The sequence below is a fragment of the Struthio camelus genome, chromosome 3 (genome assembly GCF_040807025.1).
Source record: "Struthio camelus isolate bStrCam1 chromosome 3, bStrCam1.hap1, whole genome shotgun sequence".
In the NCBI taxonomy this organism is placed as follows: domain Eukaryota; kingdom Metazoa; phylum Chordata; class Aves; order Struthioniformes; family Struthionidae; genus Struthio; species Struthio camelus.
Window position 1 is genome coordinate 109,339,691 of NC_090944.1, and position 23,038 is coordinate 109,362,728.

At 36.9% G+C, this 23,038-nt stretch overlaps 1 protein-coding gene across 7 annotated transcripts in view; it reads left to right on the forward strand.

Annotated features, from left to right (window-relative positions):
• Positions 1–23,038, forward strand: part of SRBD1 (S1 RNA binding domain 1) — a 142,847-nt gene that overhangs the window by 73,663 nt on the left and 46,146 nt on the right. For all 7 annotated transcript variants that reach the window (XM_068939627.1, XM_068939629.1, XM_068939632.1 and 4 more), the window contains exon 18: positions 10,920–11,002. In XM_068939627.1, the coding sequence (XP_068795728.1) occupies positions 10,920–11,002 (83 nt within the window). The remainder of the gene's footprint in view (positions 1–10,919; positions 11,003–23,038) is intronic.

Sequence of the window (23,038 nt, forward strand, 5' to 3'; positions counted from 1 at the left end):
TCGGTCTCTCTGTGATTGAGGTTTGCTTGTGCCTTTGTTAATGGAAAGTCTAGGTGCCAGTTTCCCTTTGAATTAGCTATAAGCACCATGTTCAATAAGCAGTTACTGTGCATTGCAAGTTTACCAGTAATTCTCCATGCCATTAGTCAGCCTTCTTTCATTATCAGAGCGGTGGAGAAGGCTGTTTTGATGTGGTATTCTTTGTATGGGTGAGAGAAAAGAGCTCAAGTCAGTGGTGGTGAGCATTCTTTCCTCAACAGATGGATGCCATGATAATCAGTGTAGACCCATTTGGAGTTGTTGTCTCTCTTTTTATGGGCTTGTGAACTCTGCCGTTAAATGATCCTCTGAAGGTTACTTATCTTGCTCATTTTTGCCTCTGTCCTTTCCTATACAGTGTTGCTCAAAGGTTTGTTTTGTCGTGCAGAACCTTTACTCCTCATGGAAATGAGGCTTCTGGGACAAGAAATTAGAAGAGTCTGTGCTATTATGAATGCATAGACACTTTGCCACTCTTCTCGTTATTGTTCTCATATAACACTTCTTTGCTTTTCCAGTTTCTTGTGGTTACAGAAAGTTGTTGGCTGAAACTTGGAGTAGACAAAGTGGAAGGATTGTGGAGGAACAGGTGAAGTATATGGGAAGAGTAACATGTATGACCTTTCTCAGTGTTGAAGGATGACACATAGAAATATTGACATCAGAATTTATGTGCTTCCTGGATGCCTGAAAACTTTTTTTTAGATATGTTCAGCTAGTGGTGGCGTGGTGCTTAGTACAAGGAGGAGAACAGATGCACCCTACATTTATCATGTGCCCACATCAGCAGTTTTACCTTATTTTGTCATCTACGTAATGTAAAAGGCAGTTGATCCAGTGGAACAGTCACCTCAGCCTTTTGTCCATGATGAAATGGATGTTGCACAGTAATTCTAAGAAAGAGAGGAAAGTGCCGAGTTCTGGAGAAACAGTGAAGTGATGGCTGAAAATAGCTAGGAGGATAGGATTTTACCCTGGGCTGAATATACACTCAGTAGTATAAAATGAGGAACGTCTTCATTTCATGAAATTGATTAATTGCCTTTCATGTTGAGATGACAGTTCTAACAAAAAAGCAATCTTTTCTTCCGTCCAATATTTAAAAAGTAAAATAAAAACCTAATATACTTTATACACAGATTTACAAAAATGATGCAAACAAACCTGAGCATGTAAAATCCTTTAAACCTTAGGATAAAGTACAAAATGGTGTTACTTTTTTTCAGACGGCACATTTATATTATCCCTTGCTAGAAGAGATCTCATGCTAAGCCTGTCTGATTTATTTCCATGCTTAAGTTTACCCATTTAAATTTGCAAATCTGTGTTCAGATGCTGAAACAAGAATAACATACTTGTGTTTTTCTAATGCAGTGACTTCAAGAAGTCCACAGACCACATAGCCCTGTCACCCAGTTGGCAAAGCAGTAAGCCACAAATGTGGATAAAATGCTCCTAAAGTTACATTTTGCAGAGATCTGGAGTACTAATAGAGCTAGAATATGTTGTATGTCCCATGCATAGGTATGATCTGGTATAGAAACTGCTGCTTCTAAAGGATGATTTCTGAAGATAAAGAATCTGGGAGAGCAAAAGGTCATACGGCACAGCCTGCCTTAGCATTGTCAAATCCCATCTGCCTGTCTCCTCTCCACAGGGCAGAATACATTGGATTATTGTATGCTGAAAGTTCAGCAAACCACTTGCACTTTTCTTGGCAAAAGAAAGCCTTATAGGCTGTGAGGGCTTGTTAGGACTTTGAGACTGTCATGCTGCAGGGTTTTATTCCCTTGGGTGCTGTTAAAGCTAGAGACATACAGCTTGGAGCTGTCATAGTGGCCAGCAAATAGAAGGTAAAGATTGGAGAAAACATAATTTCTTTTGACTTTATCTTAAGGAAAGTAAAACAATTTGATGATTAGATGTGTGGGACATAGTGCCTTGGTGTCTACTTGAGCTAATTTCTTCATCTTCTTAAAAGAGCACAACTTCCCCTTGGCTACTCAGAAGAGAAGGTCATTTTTCAAAAACTTTATTGGATGGAAGTCTTATGGTTATATCATTCCCAGTGCTTCCTAAGTGTAAACTTCTATCTACAGCTAATCATAGAGGATCGGTACAACTTCCACAAGTCTTCAGAAAGAGTTAGAAGAAAGGAAAGTAAGCGCTAAATTTTTATACACTAGAACATTTTTGCCTTGGCCACAAAATGTTATTCGTTTCATTGGAGCGTGTAGAATTACAGCAGTACAAAATGAAATTGCATTTCATCTTTCATCTGCTATATTCTGTAGCCTATGAGAACGACGGAGTTGAATTGTACTCTTGGAAAGGAAAAGATGCAGTAGTTTATTTTGCTTGGTAGATTATTTTGTTTTTTGTTTTAATTTTCCCTGAAATGAAACAAAATCAAGTTTGATTTTGAAGGTGAAAGAAGGCTTGTTCCTTGTAGCCCCATAGTACCCAGTTTCTGCCAATGAGAAGCTCATGTGAAGGTGTGGACGATGTTGTACAATTTGAACAGAAGTTAAAGCAAATCTTTGAATGTTTTTTTAAAAAACAATATATAACTGCAGTTAGTCTGGAAATGATTGGGCTTCTTTAACTTGCACACAAATGTGCGTGCCTGCATCAGGATGCTGATAAATAGAAAAATGGTTTTGAATCACTTGGAAACAGTGGCACAATGGCACTGTTATACAGCAGTTAAAGATGTTTTCCAATCTTCTGTTCTAGACAAGAATCTAAATCTTTTCTGATCTGTGCAAACTTAATGGCATGTAGGAGAGATGGTATATAACCATCAACATCCTGCTGATCTGTGCTGGACCTCTTCTAAAGCCGTGGAACAGAGGCGTAGACTGGATTTTCTGAGGTGCATAAACAAGACCCATGTAGATACCCCTAGGCTTCTACCTTGTTACAGAATTAAAATGAGATTATTTTGAACTAAGTGAAAACTCTTCTGCTTAGCTATTTGGGGTCAGTATTTCCGGTAAGTTGAGAGACTTGTGTGTGTAGCTTTTATCTGAGCATCGTTCTCTGTACTCCGCAAGTTTATGTTTGCAACTGATGTTTGATCTTTCCGTACCTCATGGAAAGACATGATGTTGGCCTTGCCTTCCTCTCATTTACCTATTTCTAATATGCTAGATGGATTTGAATTCAGCAGAAGGAAGTGACCTTTTACTTTCAGAGCATTGTTTGCTGCTCTTTTGAACAATCTGAAAATACGATACTGTTCTGTCCAGAAGTGATCTCCAGAAGCAGAGCATTAGTCTAGGTTCTGGTAAAGCCAGTTACCACAAGCATAACAGAATTATGAACAATTTCCTTCCCTCCCTATTGATGTAACTGTGTGTGTGTTGGTGTATGTGCTTCTGTGTAAGTTCCTTAGAAGGCTGTGTCGTTTCTCTGAAGCACTGAGCCAGATGAACAATAAGTAGAAGGCTACTCTTTAATTTGAAGAGTTTTTTGTTTTGTTTTCAATATAGCAGTGTTTTCTCCAAAGCCGTTGTTCGTAGTATAGGCTTAGAAAAGGGCACTCTGGTCACTTCTGAAAGGTTAATTTTTGTTATTGACATAAACAAATAACTCTTACAAGCATAGAACTTCAAGAAATCTTTACTTCTAGTAGTAATAGTAGTTAATGCCATGGTGATTAAAGTTAAAAGTAGTACCAGTGATCTGAATGTGAAATGTTTATTGGCGAATTCTACCTTTTAAGCTGAGCATATGGGGAAAGTTTTCTCAATGTATATCCTCCTGGGTCTCATTTCAGAGGGCGTGGGGGAGAGGGAGAGAAGGGAAATCATGTCAAGCTTCAGTTAAATAATTATATATCTCCCACCTCACCGTGAAGAAAAAAAATTCCTGTGATATAGAAACACGCCCTCAAAAACACCTTCCTCTACTCATTAGTATTTTCTAAGGAAGGTATTGATTTAAAGCTGCATCGCCGTATTCACTTGTTGAGGCTTTCTTTTTGTATGTGTTTTTTATTTCCTTTCTGTATTCAAGCCATCTCTTTTAAAGATTTTTGTAGTAAGTAAATAGAACATTGTCATTCATTATTTCATTAATCTTAAGCAAATAACAGATTATCAGTTTTATGGAGTTAAAAGTAAACTAAAATGTAACCTTTTTAAAACAAAAACCTGCTCACTTGCCACAGAAGAATTTTGGATGAAATGCAGCTGTTGAGCAGTTGCTTAAAATAAATTGCATACTTTAAACCCACCAAGAAGATATATGAGGATTCAAAACTGTGTCACAAATCCTGACCTACTGAGAAAGAATGCTTAATGAAAAGACTACTGTAAGTTTCACTGTATCCTTTGCAAGGGGGGTGAAATTCAGGTCAACAGGATAGAAAGCTTCCAGAACTCAGGAAACCTGAACAATCGATCACTAAGTAAACATTATTGCAGATACTTATGGAGAGTAATTGATCTTGAATACAATAATAGGCTTTATGAAAGGATTTAAATGAGTTGTAATGTGTCCATATCTAGCCTGGTATGATATATTGACAGTAATTACACAGGCCTTTGTGAGATAGTCTTTGATAACCTTAATATATTATTTTTTACTAATTCGACATTTCAAGTTTCGATCTAGACTTCCAAGATGCAAAGGTTGATTTAAAATGGGAGCGAGGGATGAGTTACTTGGATATTACAGTAACATGTCTCAGCAAGAACGAAATACTGAGGTTTTATAATGAAAATACAGAATGTTCTCATTTATGACAAAATTGAGGCTGAACTAATCATAACCTAATAGCTTGTGGTTGCCATATATTTATTTGTAAAACTGTGCCCACTGCCTTCACATCTGGAAGCCTCACGTTGTTTCAGAACGCAAACAAATGCTCCCACTCGCATGAGGTAGCTAAACTGTCACAGTTATTGCCTGGGACACATTTTTATCCTTATATAAAGACCCATGTGTTTAAAGGAATGCCATCAGCATAAAACTCAGATTTTTGGCTGAAAACATTTTACTGCTTGTAGTGACAAGCAACATTTGAATACTGCTGTAACTGAAAGAAATTCTTCCACTCATCATAATTTCTGGCAGCCTTTCATAGTGCGTTTGGCAGAACTTTGTATATTCATTTTTTACTGTTTTCCCATCTACAGCCATTAAGCTTTTGCTTTATGGTGTGGTTCTTAAATATAGCAATGCAAAAGAGAACGTTTTAATATGTGATTGTCTGAACCACAGAAATTGGCAGGCTGCCCCAGAAACAGGCACAATACTTAACTGTTTCTTACAATTTTTCTTGTGCTAGCTGTTCTTGCACCTTTAAGGTGCACATCTGATTTTGACCATAATGAGTGGTTTATGTCTATTCTGTTAGCGAGGGGAGGCAGGTAGCCTAATTAAAAAGTTAACACTGATTCTGTTTTTACGGCTGACAGATGACACAGCTGTCACATAATATATACGCAACATGTACACACTCTAGAGAAATAATTGGAAGACTGTTGCGGGTTTTTTTTCCCCATTGCTGGGAGTGGACACATTTTTTTTTTTTTTTTTCCTCCAGTCCTTAGTCTAAAAAGATTTTGCCTGAAGACTTTTATCTGTGTTCCAGAGTGGAAACTGTATCCTTTTTTATCCCTGTGAAAAGTGTGGGATTCCTTGCTGTAGGAAGTGAAAACAAATTTTAGAAATGTGATGAGTATGTGTGGAGAAAATAGTCTAAATTTGTCAATGTGGAGTTAAGATAGATTTGATCTTTTCAGACAGGAATAACTGGATAACTAAGCATGTTTGCAAGTTCGTGAGGGCACATCTGCTCATTAGCCATTTGGAAACAGAACATCTTAACATAATTATTTATTTTCCATGAAGATCAGAGACCAAGACTGGCATGAGCTGTGCAAGCAACTCTTATGCAAGCTTTTCACCTACCCCACTGTCACAGCAATTCCCTGCTGACAGGCAAAAATATTCAAATATCTGGTGGGTTTGTTTTGTCGTACAACCAGATTATGAAGTTAATTGGAACCACCAAGCAGTTATTAAATGGTTTTCTTACAAAATGTCAGAAAAATGTCTTAATGATAAGAAAGTATTTCAGCAATTATGCTTTCTGTAACCTTTATTTCTCATTCCACTTGGAGGTGAAGATTATGTACATTAACATCAGAGGACCACCTAGGCCATTCTGTCCCCCCAAGCTTTAAAATTTTACATAGATTTACTGCATGGCAGCACAATATGTTGCTGTCATTCCAAATGTTGCAATAATGGTTTGTTCTTAATTGACAACTTGAAGCTTTGCATCTCTCTAATTCTTGTGATAGTTTTCTGATAGAAGGCTACGTCATCCTGGTGTTAATTTACTGTGTTTACTATTGATTAGGTTTTTTTTTTCCCCTACATTTTACTTAGATGAGTGCATTTTGAGAACAATATCTCAAGTGTTTCATGTTTGGCCCTGCTGCCTATTTCTAAGAAACCTGATCTTCTGTTTTTTTGCCGTGTCTGCCATCGCAGAATTTATTTTGTATTTTCTTAAGATAAAATGATGCAAACTTAAATGTAGAAGCGAAATTGCACTGCCTATTTCATGATCTCTGTTCAAAGAATGCATTGTTTATAGCCCTTTCTGAGCTGTGCTTTAAACATACAGGCAATTTGAGGAAACACTTCCATCAGTATAAAATAGTTATTCGATATGAAGCATGTATGAAATGTATTGATTTAATTGTTATGGGGAAAACAGGAGAATATCAGGTTTTACTGTTTCTGACCCTGATTTTGTATTCAGGTCCATAGGAGCAGGTCTTACTTTTCTGCATAGCCCTGATGATTTTAATAAGACTGCTTGCATTGCAAGAATCCAGCCACGCGAATTAAATTGCTGGAGAGGAGCCTCATTCTTCCCTAAAAAGATATCTGTTGAAGCGTGCTATTACTGTAACAGAGAAAAGCTGGAGCTGGTTATACCTGTACAAGAGACTGTAGACACTAATCTTGAGTCAGTGTAACAGTGAATTTGTTCCTAGAGAACAGGTGGGCTGATCTTACATTTTCCCTCTTGTGCTCTCTTATTTTGAATTTGAGAAGTTCTGGAATAGAATCGAGGCTTTAGAGAAGATTTTGATGGTCAGCTCTCCTGCTGTTATGACTGTAGGAACGGCAGCCTTCAAACCGTATAACTGTCTATTAGTTGATCTTCACCCTTCAACATTGCAACCTAATGGCCTAGTCAGGAAAGCACTTAAAAGTCTATGTAACCTTATGCATGTGAATAGTTTGGTTAGTTCCAGTGGGAATTTCGGTACATATCTGTGCTGAAGTGCTTTGCTGGATCAGGGACTACATCTCTACTGGAAGCCTCACAGGGATACGATGATGCTGTCAACCAAGCTATTTTAAAAATAAGGTTCTGAATTTTTACTTTTTAGTAGAGAGTTCCTGAGAAAAAGTTACATTTGGAAATTTCCTCTATTAACCTGTCAGTGTTGTTGTTTATTTTTAAAAGATGTAATGAAAGGGAATGTGAACACTGAAAAATATTTGCTCTCAAGTTGTCTAAAATGCAACTTCTGAAATATATTTTATATTACAGAATCTATTGAATTAAATTGAAACCACTGAATTGTACCTGTATAGAGAGTTCTGTTTGTTCAGAATAAATAACTGTGTAGAGCTCTATCCTGTTTTGGATCAGCATTATTTTCATTTATGCTTTGTTCTATTTTTGTTTCTGTTGAGCATAGGCTTTCTTACATTTAAAGGTGGCTGGTCATCTGTGCCACTAGTGTTTCAAATTGTAATTAATATGTATGATTGTTACAGGAAAGCATTTCTGTTGTAAGCTATAGCACTTGCACTGGTTAACCTTTTGTGATTTTGACAAGAAGGCATATGTGAGAGCCTTTGAATTCAGAACTTCACTGTTAGAGAAGTAGGCAGATCAGATGTCACCAGTATAGCGCTTTCTGAGCCTTGCTAGCAAACTGCCATTGTCAGCATATGTCCGAACTGTTAATAAAGGATATGAAGTCTTGCATGACTGAGCAGTGAACTTCATGCTAACTGTACATTTAGCAGTGCCAGTCTTTAAAGTGAAATCTTTGGTGCTCTATTCAATAGATAAATTTTGCAGTTGCGGTTTGAGGCCCCTACATAACTAGTAAATAGGCAGACATTAGATCTACTATTTTGGCCTCAAGTATCAATATTTAGTGAATTTATTTATTTTCCAAGATTATGGGAAATCAGTATTTAACAACCTGCAGTAGTGGCAATTAAAATTAGGCGTGTAAAGATTTTTGTATTTATAAGAGCTATTGACCGTTGGAGATGCTTACAGTTTTTCTATGTAAATATTATGTATGTGTTGTTGACCAAATCACACTATATACATATCTGTTTACTCCTATCTGTTCTGCTTCTGCCCTCTCTTAATTTAAAAATAATAATAATACAGATAAATTGTAGGAAATACCTCTTGGAATGTGGCTAAAGCCAACTGTGAGGCTGCCTCTGGAGATAGTTTATAAAGGGTCACAGCTTTCTCCTGTCTGACCTCACTTTTCTCATTCTCACACAAGTTCACACAGCAGGAAAAGCAGCCATAGCAACAAGGAGCTGGCTTTCAAAACCTCTATCACCTGGCATCTCAGAGATCCCGTCCCACCCCAGCGCTTTGACCTTTGTGCTTTTCGTCCTCCTCCTCTCAGTTTATTAGACTTTCTTTGTCCGTACATTATCTCTGCTGTTTACATACTATTGGTCCAATTTTTCCTATTCTTGCCTCTGTGAAAGGAACCTTGATTAATACGACCGTTAGCTTGTGTCTCCTTCCCTTGCCTTTTGTCTGTCTTCATCTGCTTGACTTGTAATCTTTTTGGCACAGGTACCAGCTATTTCCTTAGAGTTATATATTGCCAGTAAAGTAACTATGGGTCCCCCGCTGGGCCTCAGAAAACTCATGGAACATTAACAGTAATGGTGTTGCATTGTAACTATTTAACTAATTTATCAGAAAAAAACCCCCTCAATTTAAAAAATATTTTCCAAGTTTATATTATACTAATCTTAGCAGAGTCACCACAGGGAAAAATGTGTTTTGTAACTTATGACAGAACTTAAAACAGAAACGCATTCCAATGTTGTGGAAAATACAGTAAAGAGCACATTAGTGTCATAACTCTTAGCACAGGATTGATTATCCAGAATGCTAAACAACTGTAATGGTGGATGTAAGGGCTGTTTTGGATCCTGAAGCATCTTCCATAAACAGGGAACCTTTGGCTGTTCTGAGACTGCCAGTGGCGTTCCTAAACTGCCCTTCTGTTGTCGCGGGGAATATAGTTAAGGAAAAGATGGTTAGCGTTCTTCTGTGTCAATGAACTCCAATGTCCAGGAATTTTCTTGGGATAAACAACCTCACTTTCCTTTGGCAAACAAAAATTCATTTTTTTTGTGGCATCTCTGGAGAATTTGTTAACTTTCTGATTTTCTTGCGTGTCTGCCTGTTGAGTCCCATCTGCTTGATAATCTGTTCAGGTTTCTTTTTTAGAGTGACTTGGCTTTTCTATAGGAAAGTCATTTACTGTGTTACGGTCTCGGTATCTGATTCTATGCAATATTATCAGGAACTGCTAAAACTAGTTTAGAGAAGGGATATTATTCTGGTAACCTGCATTTTACCTTTCTGGGTTATGTTTACCTTGCACATAATAATTTGCCTTTTTGGAACGACCTTTGGTTCTGAGTATTAAGAGTGCCTCCCTGTATTGGTGTTCTTTATTAGTTTTCTTCACTGTGTAGACTGAATGGACTGAGAGGTGCTAAATCAAACAGCTTGTCCTTTTTGTACATTCAAGCTTAGGAGAAAATGAGTTCATAAATGTAAGGATAGAACTTTTTGTTTCAGTGTACGTGGGAGGAAGCACACTTGGAAACACTGGGGCGGGGTGAAGAATGCAACCCAGTATCTGCAGAATTAGACTCAGGTTGAGACTTTGCAAATAAGTATTTGTTCTGACATTTCAGTAAGCGAAGAAGTTCCCAGTAAAGGTAGGTTTCAAAAATGCAGTCTTGTCTCAGGCATTGGGATTGATAAGACTAAGTGGTGTTCTTATGTGCTGTTAATGGCATCAGATACATTGGAAATGGCTTTGTTTTTACTAGACCTGATTATAACAATGGTAGGTTGCAAATGTATGTGTTTTAGTATGGAGTTCAGATTAAAAGATGTTAAAATTACTGAGTACCCAAGACCCATTTTCAAAGTGACTCCTAGCAACAGCAGAGCTGCTTACATTTATCCCATTGTTACCATCTAGTATGCTTTGAAAGTGAACACTGAACGATATAGTTGAAGTATATATAAATATTCAACTCCAGGTGTGCAGTTTACCTTAGAAGAATACTATATTGGCAAAATAATTCAGTGAACAGTTAACCTCCCTTTTTAAAAAAACAAAAAAAAATTTGTTGCTACGTGTCTGTGATTTAAGGCTAAAGGATATTTCAGAATTTAATTTTACATGTTACATATGCATTTTAGTATACATATGTATATTTCTCATACAAGTGTGAAATTTACTGTCCACATTTCTGTATGTTCTCCCTGTGAACTGAGGAAGTGAGTGTCATGGTTAAAGTATGAAATCTCCTTGGGACTTTGCTTGAGTTGCTTTAAAAAAATGTACACTTCATCTCCTGGGTCTAACAATGGGAAAAGTTTTCTATAATATTATTGATAACTTTGTGCTGCTTTCTTTTTTATTTCCCCAAGTCAAAAAATAGATTAAATGTGTAAAATACTGGGAAAAAAATAGCAAAAGTAATTATATAATTCTGTTTTTCAGATAAAAACATAGCTATTTTCTAATTCTGTTTTTCAGTTTCCATAGCTAGACGCGTACAAGATCCATTAGCTGAGCTAGTGAAAATTGAGCCTAAGCACATAGGAGTTGGAATGTATCAGGTAAGGTAATGCATATCATTTAATGCAAGTAATCCATCATGATATAGAGCCACACCAAAATACTTCTTTATAATTAAGTGTCCACTAGTTTTGTCTTCTTTCAAAGGCTGCTGTAGAGTTGGTAGAATGGTAGTAAACGTTTGTAAGTCATAGAGTGGGCTCTTTTTAATCTCTGGTTTTAGCAATTGTTACTGAGGATCTGAAATGTCTCTAGCCAGATTTATAGGTCAGATAGGTAACCTGATCTGTAAAGCCTTCCCTTTTTTGCATCATTACAGCAATGGGGTTTTAGCTCTTTGTGTAAAATACAGTGAGATACTGATCCTCCACTTAGAAGCCATTAATTTTTATTATTAGGTGTATTCCTCCTTATGTTTGTAGTAAAAACATTAGTTTTGACATTTTTCATTTACTAAAGCTGAACTGGAAAATGTTTGACTGTTCTCGGTTTTGTGCATTTTGTAGGTTATTTTTGAGGGTGAAATTTACTTTCAGAGTGTCTTTACAAGTGAATGGTATTGAGACGTGGTACAAAAATTGTTATTTTATAACATGTTGGCATCAGTTCAGGAAAGCACTTATGCACGTACTTAAGTCCCACGGAACAGAGAAGCGCAAAACAGAAAATGCAGTATGTGCTTTCCTTTTCCAAGACTATAATCTATTAATTAAATGGATGGAACAGAAGGCGAAGCAGAAAGCACAGAATTTAAGACTGTTCTGAGATAATCTGGAGCTTTCAGGTGAGCTCCAGAGAGTCAGTGGAATAGGCTGCAGTTAAGAAACTACAATGGTTTACTGCCACTGCTAAAAGGTGGTGTGACAAAGACAGAAATGTGTGTATGTGGTGATGAGTGGGGTCCCTGCAAGCTTTTGTTTTCAAAGAAATGTATATCCTGGACAACTTTTAAAGAACCAAGGTCAATATTTTTTTTGGTAGAGGTAGCACTCAGTGCTGTTTTTGCAAGCTGTATGTGTATTACCACAGACTAGAAAACGTACTCGTGTTGCTTGCTAACTGTAGAGTCAATCAAGAAAACTAATATAATTAATCTTTCAGTATGAAATATACCATAGCTTTTGAGGAAAATTAGATTGAAAGGCTGAAATACTGTAGATTTCTGTAATGAATGCATTCAGAATGTGGCAAAAGCGTGCTTTACTGACAGCAGCTACAAATCGGGGTGGTCGCCTGACAATAAGAGAAGATTGAGACTGAAGCATAGTCGGTTTGGTTGCTCATCAAAACCAACTTCTTTTGCTTATAAAAGCAGCAACAGCAACAACAGAGTGGTACACATTTCTGTTGATCTTTCTTTTCAGGAGAAAAGTTAAGAATATATATATATTGAAATGCTATATCCTAAAGGCAGGCCTTTGATTAGAAGTTGATGGATTTTTTTTTTTTAAAGAAACAAGAAAGATCGATTCCAAAATGTTGTGGATTTGTAGGTCTCAGGAACTTGCATTTCTGTGGCTAAAAGGTACCGATTTAGATGCACACCATCTGCTGTGGCCCATGTACATGTTGTACTACTGAACATCTGAAGCAAAAAGTTGCTGGTTGATATATGGTTTGAGGAGGAAGACATTATGAGATGAATTTATAATAAAAAGATAGCAGCTGTTCATTACTGCCTGAGTGGTTTAAGCCAGCTTGATTTACTTGGCACTAAAGCAGAGCAGGTAAGCGCCATCTTCCCTGGCTCTTTCACTGAATCTTCTTGATCCACTAAAGGTGTTTTACAAGTGAATGTCCAACTACATTATTTGTTCATGTCCAAACTGGTTATATTGAAAGTTTGAGGGAAAGAATTCCTAAAAGCCTGGTAAAGGTAGACCTCAGAAGTTGTTCAGCCCCAGCAAACTGCACTTTTAAGTCTCATCATGGTTTCAATAATACTTTTAGATAGGTATGCCTCCCGTCAGAAGTTTTAAATATCACCCCAGTAGCTATAAGATGCTCATTCAATGATGCAAGGATTTCTGAGGTACTAGAGCTTTATGTGACATTCTTGAAAGTAAATTTGCACTCTTGAAAGCAAAGTCAAAGGTTCTGCTGCCCTTTGGACACTAGAGCCCTCTCTTGGCAGAGGAGGGGAAGGGAGGAGGAGAGGAATTAAGCCAGTATGACTTTGCCTCCCTTTAGGGAGAAGAGTTACTTGTTTACCTTTCAGAAGCTAGGCATGGAAAAAGCTATTGTATCATATAGTGAGTCCTAGAGTAATTGCTGATAGAGTAATTGCCCCTCAGATAAAGGGTATATCAGGTATAGAATTTGATATTATCTGAGTCAATTTTAAAGGTTATTAATTAAAGAAAGTATAAGATAATGTAATTTCTGGCTGTAGCTTTTTATTAACTTCTGGGATGAAATGCAAAATGTTCAATCTAGATCAAATGTAACAGAGTTTTTTCAGAGAATGTTACTTTTTAACCTGCTGTAACTATAAACCTTTACATATGACCTCTCTCTTAAAAAAAAAAAAAAAAACCTGAAATGAATATTTAGGAACTTGTCAAATCCAGGTTTTAGTGTACTTATCCTGGAAGACAGACGGTGATTAGTCCTGCACCAGCTTCTGACTCTTTAGGCTGAGGCAGGCTGAGGTTACTGCTGCTAAGTGGAAGTTTTATAGCACAAGCACAATTGTGATTTCTAGAGGGATGGTCTCACGCTTTTGCTGTATGTGTTTCTAAGTGCAAGCTCCCTGAAAGAAGTGGTCCTGCCTTCTCTGTTGCTCCTGTCCGAGTGTCCCTGATCCTTTTCCTGTGCTATCAGTAACTCCATGATGACCTGGATTGGGAAAAGGGAGGGGCAGGAATGCATAGCTTGGAGGAGGGAAGGAGGTGGGGCCACTGCTTGCACCATCACCTGAGTTTGGATTGACTTGGGACATGGCCGGACATGACCTCTCCATCAGTTTAAGACAGACAGAGAAGTCCCAGGCTTCTGTAAGGTTTGAAAGGCAATAGCCAAGAGACGTTAATTTCTGTGTCTTTTCAGGGCATTTTCTCTGTGAGCTCAAAGCGAGACACTGGGTAGGCAGAGCCCTCCTGAAAAAGGCTGCAGTTCTTATAGTGGGGTGTCCCCAAACTGTGATTTGAGCATGTTGCCTGTTCAGCTGAATTATCCTCATATATGTGGGCAGGAGCTGCTTCTGTCAATAATGGCCACAGTGCTCCAGGAAGACAAAGTGGCTGTGTTGTATGTGTTGCAGGTTTTCAGCTCAAAATAAGAGCTTTAGCAAAGTCTGTGAGGGTGTTTGTGCCTATATGTGTCTCAAGGGCACTGTGAGAAGGGGCTGAGTCTTCTGCAGTCACTAGTTCCATGGTATTTTGGATCCCCCCTACATGGTCTCTTGGAGCTATTAGGGTTCCATCATATGCCTGTTAGTGAGAATACTGGTGTTTTCTTCAAGGCATGTGTTCCTAGGGCAAGATTTCTGAGCAAATCTGCTCAGTTGCATTACGGACTCTTCGATGTAAGTTTCCAGGTAGCAAGAGATCTCTGGAAATCGAATCCTGTCAATTGTGATTTGGAATTTATTTATTTAAGATGACAGAATATTAGAAGTTTCTACTTGACCACCTGCTTTATTCTCATTTCAAGTTATGATTCTGAATTTGTACAGTACCAAGAAAGTCTGTTTTGTCGGAGAAAAATAAACAGGCCCCAAATCTGTGAGCAGGTACTTTCTTGAACAAAGAGAAGCAGCAACGTGATTTATTAGGGCCTCTCTCAGACCAAAATCCCAATTGTTTAAAGCTCCTTGTCGTCTTTCATCTTTATCTTGTTAGGAAAATTGTTTTTTCCTCCCAGACAGGAACCTAGCTAAAATTAATTTATCACCTTCAGGCCATGTTGTATGATTTTTTTCTGTAGTTGAACGTGAAGATAATGCCCAGATTCTGCCTGACACAGGATACGTTTGCCTCGTCACCTCCCAATGCCAATTCAAAGCTAAATTCCTATCAGGAAAACAGTTAGTGGCTCATGACTTTATTACACTGAAAAGTGAATTTTGGCTGATAAATCACCACTGCAGTTGTAATGCTTTTGGATGAGGCAGATAAGAGCTGAGAACAAAGCTGCTTCACGAAGATTGTGGCTATGGTGTAGATTTCCAGAGCAGATAAAATAATAAAAAGAGAGAACAGTTCTAAAGAAAAGAAAAATTCTTTCCTCTCAAGCGAAGAAACCCCCTACTTCTGATGTGGGAATAAACCAGTGTGAGAATACACTTTTTGTCCACCAGTGTCTACCAAAGAGATAAAGGGGGAAGTAAACTAATAAAATTTTAAAAGTCAAACCTGAATCCACGTTTTAAGGCAGAGAAGGAAGAAGGAAGTGATAAGGAGTATGTGAAGTTTACTTGGTCCTTCACTGTTGATTTATTGTGTAAAATTTTTGCACGCTAGAAGAATGGATACCTCTAAATAGGCAAAAAACACTTTGCTTAAGCTCGTCTGTAATCTGGGAATATAATACATGGCATGTGTTGAAGGTTCAGAATTTTTGACAAGTCCTACCTAAGAATAAAAAAAGTGTGCCATGTCTGATCTTAAAGAAGCAACATCTTATCTGGTGGTTATAGTTTTAAGAGTGCGAAAGTCTTTTCATGATCTGTTTTTGTATGTGGCAACATCTTTACTGTTTAATGCATTTAGAACGTTAACGTCCCATAAGGATGTAAGAGATAACGTGTGCCATTTTCTGACCTCTGAAATGGGAGGATGCTTGATTCCAGATATATCTGAAACATTTTGAACAAATGAAGTTTGTGGACAGTACTCTTAAATGGAGGTTCCTTTAGAGAAAACAGTTGAGCTGATTCCTGTTCTAGTTTCTATATATTGCTGGAAGGTCCTGGTCAAATGAGAGTTTCATAAAGCATAATTGGAATGCCTAGGAGTTTAAAATTTGGCAATGCCTTTTCTTTCCCTCTTGTCCTTTTCCTCCCCATCTTCCTCTCGCTAAGTGTATCAGTTTTGCATTTGACTCTTAGCATCTTTTATCATTTCAGATGAAATTTGATACACATTTTAGGTTTTAGTGTTGTTTTCCCAAAAAGATGGGCGTATTTTCTTAAATGACAATGCAACTTTAGGAAACACTGTTTTTACCGGAGATGCCTCCTCCTTGGTAGACACAGTTTTCTCTTAAATATTGTATTGTGGATATGAACCACTTTAAAATTTATAGCCAGCTAGTTAATAGTGAGCTTTCTCACTCAAGTAAGATCTCAGTTTTTACTGGAAACAAGGGAGTTTTTCCTTCTTTATCCTAGAAGACTATGTAAAATGCTTTCTCTCACATTACTATCTTGTTGCGGTCGGACCCTAGCGATTCAGAAAGCAGCTGTCATCGCAGGCCACCGCTGTATATGTCTTTCTGTCCCTGCCCCATTGCCAGAGCATGTTCGTGCTGACGAGGGAGAACTGAGTGGGCAGTGCTGCAAGAATATTACTGTCCTTTCCTGCACAAGGCTGAAGCTGTGTAGAGCCGTGTTTCATTCTTTGATTTTCCCCTTCCCGAAAAGATGTGACTATCAAGTCTTTCTAAATCTCCAATAGTGTCTATAATAACAGGATGTGTGTTATAAAATTGTTAACCTCCATTTTTGACTGTAGTATCACTTCAAATTTTGTTGTTATTCTGCACTGCCATCATGAAAATTATTTTGTTGAGGCAAACTGTGCATTTAACACTTAATATTTACTAGTTTTGGAAATATTTGGGAGGTAAACTAGAACAAGTTTAGAAATTCAGGGATCAAAAGGACTTCAAGGGTGCCTGTAAATCCGAGAGTAAGATCAAATACACTTTGGTCAGCCTGGTACATCAGTGGACTGAACAAGCCTGTACATTAATTCCATTTGTTGTCTTTCCCTCAAGAAAAGCAAACTGGTACCTTCCACTGCATGTGCTTGTCTGCCTGCTGTTAGAAAACTCTAGTGAGGATAATTCATTAACTTCATTTGTTAAGTCATTCTGAGACCTAACCTGTATTATTAGATGTATTTCTTTACTATCCAACCCTTTTTTTTTTTTTTTTTTGGCAAGTTAAACACTGTTGTGTTATTTCTCTACCAGTGGAAACTATTGAAAACTAATGTTAATATAGGAAGCTGCTAACAAAAAGTTGAGAAGTAGTTGGTGAGTACCAACAAGAGCCTTCATAATCTTAGCACTGACCATCATGAAGAATCGACATGCAGTTTAAGAAAAGCTTTGTCCTTGTTTTGCATTGAAATACATGTACAATTTTTAATGATGAAATGTAAGAGACTTTGTATCTTTCTCAGTATCTGATTTTAGTCTCTCAGTATCTAATTTTAGTCATATATCCTTTGCATGATATGTTTTTATTTAATGAGATGGAGCAAAGTATTTTTTTTTTATTTAATAATATGGACCTGACTGATTCTTCAGTCTGAAATATGCATTTTTCACTGAGTATTTAAGAGCCTTATTCCACTTCTGTATTTTTTTGATTAATTGATCCATAGGGCATATGAGTAGTTAGATACACATCTAACTTGGATAGCATAAGAGAATCACTCATGTATGGTGTGAGAATATGATGATATACGATATGCAAGAGAGTGTTTTTGAAATCTCCAAAGTGTAATTGTCAAAACAAACTTAAACTCAAGCTTGCTTTATTAATTTCATGAAAACAAATCTGTGTTGGTTTGCAACTTATATTTTTGTGATGAAGAAAATGGGATGGCTTAATTATTAGGTGAACATTGCTTTATATTGTGTGATTCCTGTAGCTCCTGTAGAAACTCAGTTCAGCAAGAATGTTGTTCAGTGGTCAGAATTGTAGATTTCGGGTTTTAACACCGAGTTGAACAGCCTGTCTACAAAATGCTTCAGCATTCCTTCTAAATTATTACACTGAATATATATGTACAGTTAGGCATAGAACTGAATCTCTTACGATATAATTTCAATTCTGTGAGCTTGCTTATGGGTTTCTATACTTTCATTGAAATGACTACCTAAAGAGATAAAGTGTTTGCTTAAGCACTAGGTGTCTAAGGATACCAGTGTTCAGTTTTATATATCTCATAGTAACCAGACCCCCTATTAAAGGACATACATCATTCCTTTCTGGCAGCATATGGCAACTGGGTAGTTACCGCGGTACCTTAAGTTGCAAAAACTTAAGATACGAGATATTCTGATGAAATGGAGTGTGGCTGAAACTGTAGTGTATCATGAAAGAGACTGGCTATTCTGATATTAAAGAAATTCCTAAACAAAATTGACCAAAAACTATATTGCCACTATTGTAAATACAAATTTATTGTAGTGACTGGACAAACGCTGGGCTTCTTCTGTATTTGGTCTCATCTCTCAATAAACTCACTGAGACTTGAGAGACAAGGGCATGTGGGATAGTATTTCACAAGAGTGCTCTTAGCTCTGCTTCTCAGAGAAGGAAACTTAAATCTCTCCCATGAACCTGTAGTCTCTTCCCTTTTTGGGAGATAATCTGTGGTGGCCTTGTCTGTAAAATATTGTTGAAGGCAGGGGAAAAAACTCTTGAGTCTTACCAGTAGGAAAAAGGTGTGTGAAGTAATGGGCAGACTGGTGAATACATTTGTGTGTTATTCTGGAAATCTAACACCCAGCAAATTATAGAATCCTATTGCTAGAATTGGTTATCCAGTCTTTAGTTATGTTTTGCAGGCCATCAGTTTGCTGGCTGAAGTTTCTCTTAATTATGGTGTAGTAGTGGGAAGGTATTAGCTCTGTGAGGGAACTAAACAAAAATCGTAGATGTTTCTGCCCAGCATGTTTTAGGGTGAAGTATGTGATTTTCATTCTGAAAAGTAAAGGCCTGTGAATCAAGCTATCTACTAGCTTTAAGACAGCTATGTCAGGAAGAGCTTATCACTTCTTAAAATGTTTTATGGATGCTTCCACATCCCCCATCCCAATGAAGTAGGTGTGCAAAACTTAAAAAAAAAAAAAAAAAAAAAAATTCCTTTCTAAATAAGTTACACCTCTGGTGAACGTGCATAATTAAATCAATCTTCAACAACAGTTTTGCTGGTTGCCAGTGCTGGTTTATATCCTGTAACAGCAGAGTCTCTACAGTGATGTCTGTCTATTCTCTGGCTAGCAAAGAGAAATCAACTGTTCTGTCAGCAATGGCATGATAAACCTTTCCTAGTCTGTTATGGCAGGTTATAACAGAAGAAAAGAATATTGAAAGAGGGTAACTGTTCTGTTATTAATGTTTTCAGTTAGTATACTATGTATATTTATTGGCATCTCCAAGAAAACATGCTAGCTCAGTGGGGTGAGATACTGTCCCTTTAAGGAAATGAAGGAAAACTGTGCATGTGTGTTTACAAGGAGTGCATGAGCACAGCAGTATCACTGCATCTGCACATGTCACTCACGAAACTGCCAATGCACAGCATCTATTTTCGCTGCTGTCACAAAATATGCATAGTAGAGAGCATTTGAAAACTGTCAGAGATGTTCCTTTGTAAGCAACCTGAACTACAGGTAAATTTTAGACATTAATGCTAGTATTGCCCCTCTTGCATTGCTGCTGATTTTTCTTAGACGGTTTGTATCTGCATATGTGTGTTCTTATGGAGCTTCTGAGATTTTAACAACGTTGAGAAAGTTTTGGAAAAAGAGTTGATACACTGAGATGGAGCAATCTGACTGTAGCCTGTTGATAGAAGACAGCTGCTTGACAGGTTTACCCTCGCTCATCAGTTTGTTTCTGATTGTTTAATTCCCAAATCAGTTGGTAGAAGTTTGTTAGGAAGCTTTTTGTCACCATATGAAAACAGATTGCTGAAAACTTTCTCATGTGCCTTACATTCTAATTAGAATAAAATTATACATGCTATAGTTCACAGGAAATAGATGTAAAGGTTGCTTATTTCCAGGTCGCCACAAAAGAAGCATATAGGAACCCCAGGGTAGAAATTCCTCAGGTGTAGTGTACCCTTTATCCAAGCCTGTTCAGTATTTCAGTCTGATCTCCCTTTCTGTAAATGTACTTGGGCAGAGCTAGTTTGAAGACGGGCTAGATTAGTTATGAGCCAGCAGGGTGGATTTAAATTCTTGCAAGACACCATTCTGATGTAGAAGCCAAGTGGCAAGAGGAACAGGATGTGAGTTGCAAGGCTGTGAGCTTGCAAATTGATTTGGTGTGGCTCTTCTGTACATCAGATTGGAAACGTTTAATTGACTAAAAGCTAAAACAGAAAATAGGATGATGACGTTTATCGTCTCAAAAGTACTTTGATTGAACAGTTTCCTAAGTGTGTGAGATGCTGTTAGATTTCCTATTTACATCTGAAGTGTTTAATAGCCTTAGGTGAAAGTATACGTATAACTGTGGAAAATTGTTCAACCCCTTTCATCTAGATTTAATTTAAATTTTCTTAACCTGAAGTTCTTTAAATTTTTGAGACTTTTTTTAAAAAAAAAGGTGACAATAAAGAGCAGCCAGAGCGCTGCAGATTGTTATTGGAGTTTATCTGTAGCTATGAAGTGATGTTTGTGTTCATAGCAAGCCCAAACGTTTATCTTCATGTGAAGTAATTTAAACCTTAAGGCACTGTGTTAGAATTTCTAGTCAGATTTTAATTTAAATATTATAATCATAAAATTGGTTAAATTACGAAAACATCTCTTGAGTGTCCAAAGTCAGGTAAAAGTGGCGGCTGGCATGTGAATAACTTTCTTTGAATGTGTGCGTGCAGGGGGGTCATTTTAAACATCATAGATGTAAATGTTATTTGCTAGGGAAAGCCTTAGTTATTGTTTGCTGCACAGCCGTCATGTTGCATCTGTTGTTTTGATTTTGTGAATTAACTGTATGTTCATTTGACTGATAAGGAAAAACGCTAATGTTGTCATACTTAACTTTGAGTCATTTGGGTTTAGTTTGTAGTACAGCAGCTGTTGATTTGATTTCTAAAAATCTGAAATCAACCATAAATTCATATTTGCTTTCAGAAGGAGACCGTAAGTGGCGTTTAAAATCCTGATAGTATTTTTAAACCCATAAACTATAAAGTATAGTTTATTTCGTTGCATAGGATCCACCACTACTTTAATTTGATGCGTTTTGCACTGAAATGCATAAAATACTTTTTTCTTACCTACCTTGAACAAGTAGCAAATTATGGAATGCTGCAATAACTGGGTCACAGGTTCATTCAGCTGGGGATTTATTTTTACATAAATGTTAATTAGGTGATGTGAGTAACTGATAAAAATCCTATAGTTTCTGTTTAAGTTGTGGTGCACTGTTAGTGTACGTATTTGTTCATAATACTGGATCTGTGATCAAATTTTTCCTTTCTTCCTTAAATTAAGGTGAATGTAAATTAATGTCATGCTTCCTTATAATAATCTTTTAACTTAAGGTTATTTGTCATTCAGGAGATATCACTGAAATTTATAGTTTCTTTTCACTAATAGAGATATAACTTGAAAGACTTCCTTAATGTTTTGCAATTTGTTGCATTTTGTATTTTATCTGGCTAATAACACTTTTTTTTTTTTTTTTTTTTTTTACAAACAGTTTTGAAAAAAACATCATTTTGGAAACCAAAAGCATGTTTCACTAGACAGCAATTAATATCTGTGACCTTTATTTTTTGGATCAGGAACATAAATATACACTTTTTTCTATGTCAGTCATTGTCTAAAATTTCATCTTTGTTCTGCTTTCCATTACATACCATGAATTATATGAAATTAATTTAATCGCTACTCCAAACAGAAATTAAGTGTGCCCTAATCCAGAGTTACGTTGTTTGCTTTTACAACTGTAAGTCATAAGTAATTAATTTTCCTTGGAAAATTAATTCACTTACCATTCCCAGTAGCATCATATGTTGACACAGGGTTATAGATAGTTTAATATTTTTGTTCAGCATGTTGGCCTCAACTTTGGAAGACCTTAAATCAAAACAAATTCGAATTTACTCAAGTGTATATAATTCAGGGTTATTTAAAGTGAATGTTGTCTTTATTGCTCTCAACCAGCTGACGATGATGATTCTAAAATTGTATTCAATCTTTTAAAAATGTCAAGTCTGTAGACAGATTTTTTTTTTTTTTTAATTCACATTCAGACATTTGAATAACTTAACCACTGGAATGCTATCGGTAGTAGAAAAATTTAGCTCCTCAAAGATCATGGTAACTATATATTGCAAGGTCAGTTTTCTGTAGTGTAATATACAGTGTTCGGTGAGAAGAGAGGTTGCTGACAACGTGCAGGCGTTGAAGCAGAGTACAGACACTGGTGGGGGCCTGCTGCGCAGAGCTGATTGTCCTTCAGGAATGGCGCTGAGGGCTAGCGTAGGCCCAAAGTCTTCCGGAGTGAAAGAGGCAGCTTTTAAGTTTAATCGTATAAGTTTACCAGAAGGCCTTTTCTTTTTCTTTTTTTTTTTTTTCCCTCCTCCCCCTCCCTTTTTTTTTCTTTTTGTACAGCTCCATAAAACATGGTGTTTATTACTTCAGTTTATTTTTATTTATTTAAGTCTCCTGGGTGAAATGCCAGTGACGGCAGCGTTACAGTTCAAACAAGCAAGGCTTATTTAATAAATGTCCCTTTGTGGATTGGTGGCTGCATTTTTCCTGAATGCAGGGGGTCAGTATCCAGTGGCATTCAGTTTAGAATTTCGGGAGTGGGAAGTAGAAGTTGATATTTAATTCCAGTGAAAAGGTACTGCTATATCAAGAGTAAAAATATTATTGCTTTAGCAATCAAAGGAAGAAAATAAACTAGGAGGACATTGATAATATACAGTAGAATGGCAGACTTCTATAAAATAGAATAGAAGATGGAAGAAAATATTTTAATTCAAATACTTTTTTTTCACCAGTCACCTCTTTTAAGGCTAATATTCAATTTTGCAAGCAGTAAAAAACGTACAGAAAATAATTCTATTAATGGAATTAGGTCCTACTGCTAGCCTAAGTAAAGGTAAATTCATCTGTACAAAGCAAAAGTGTGTATATAAATATTATCA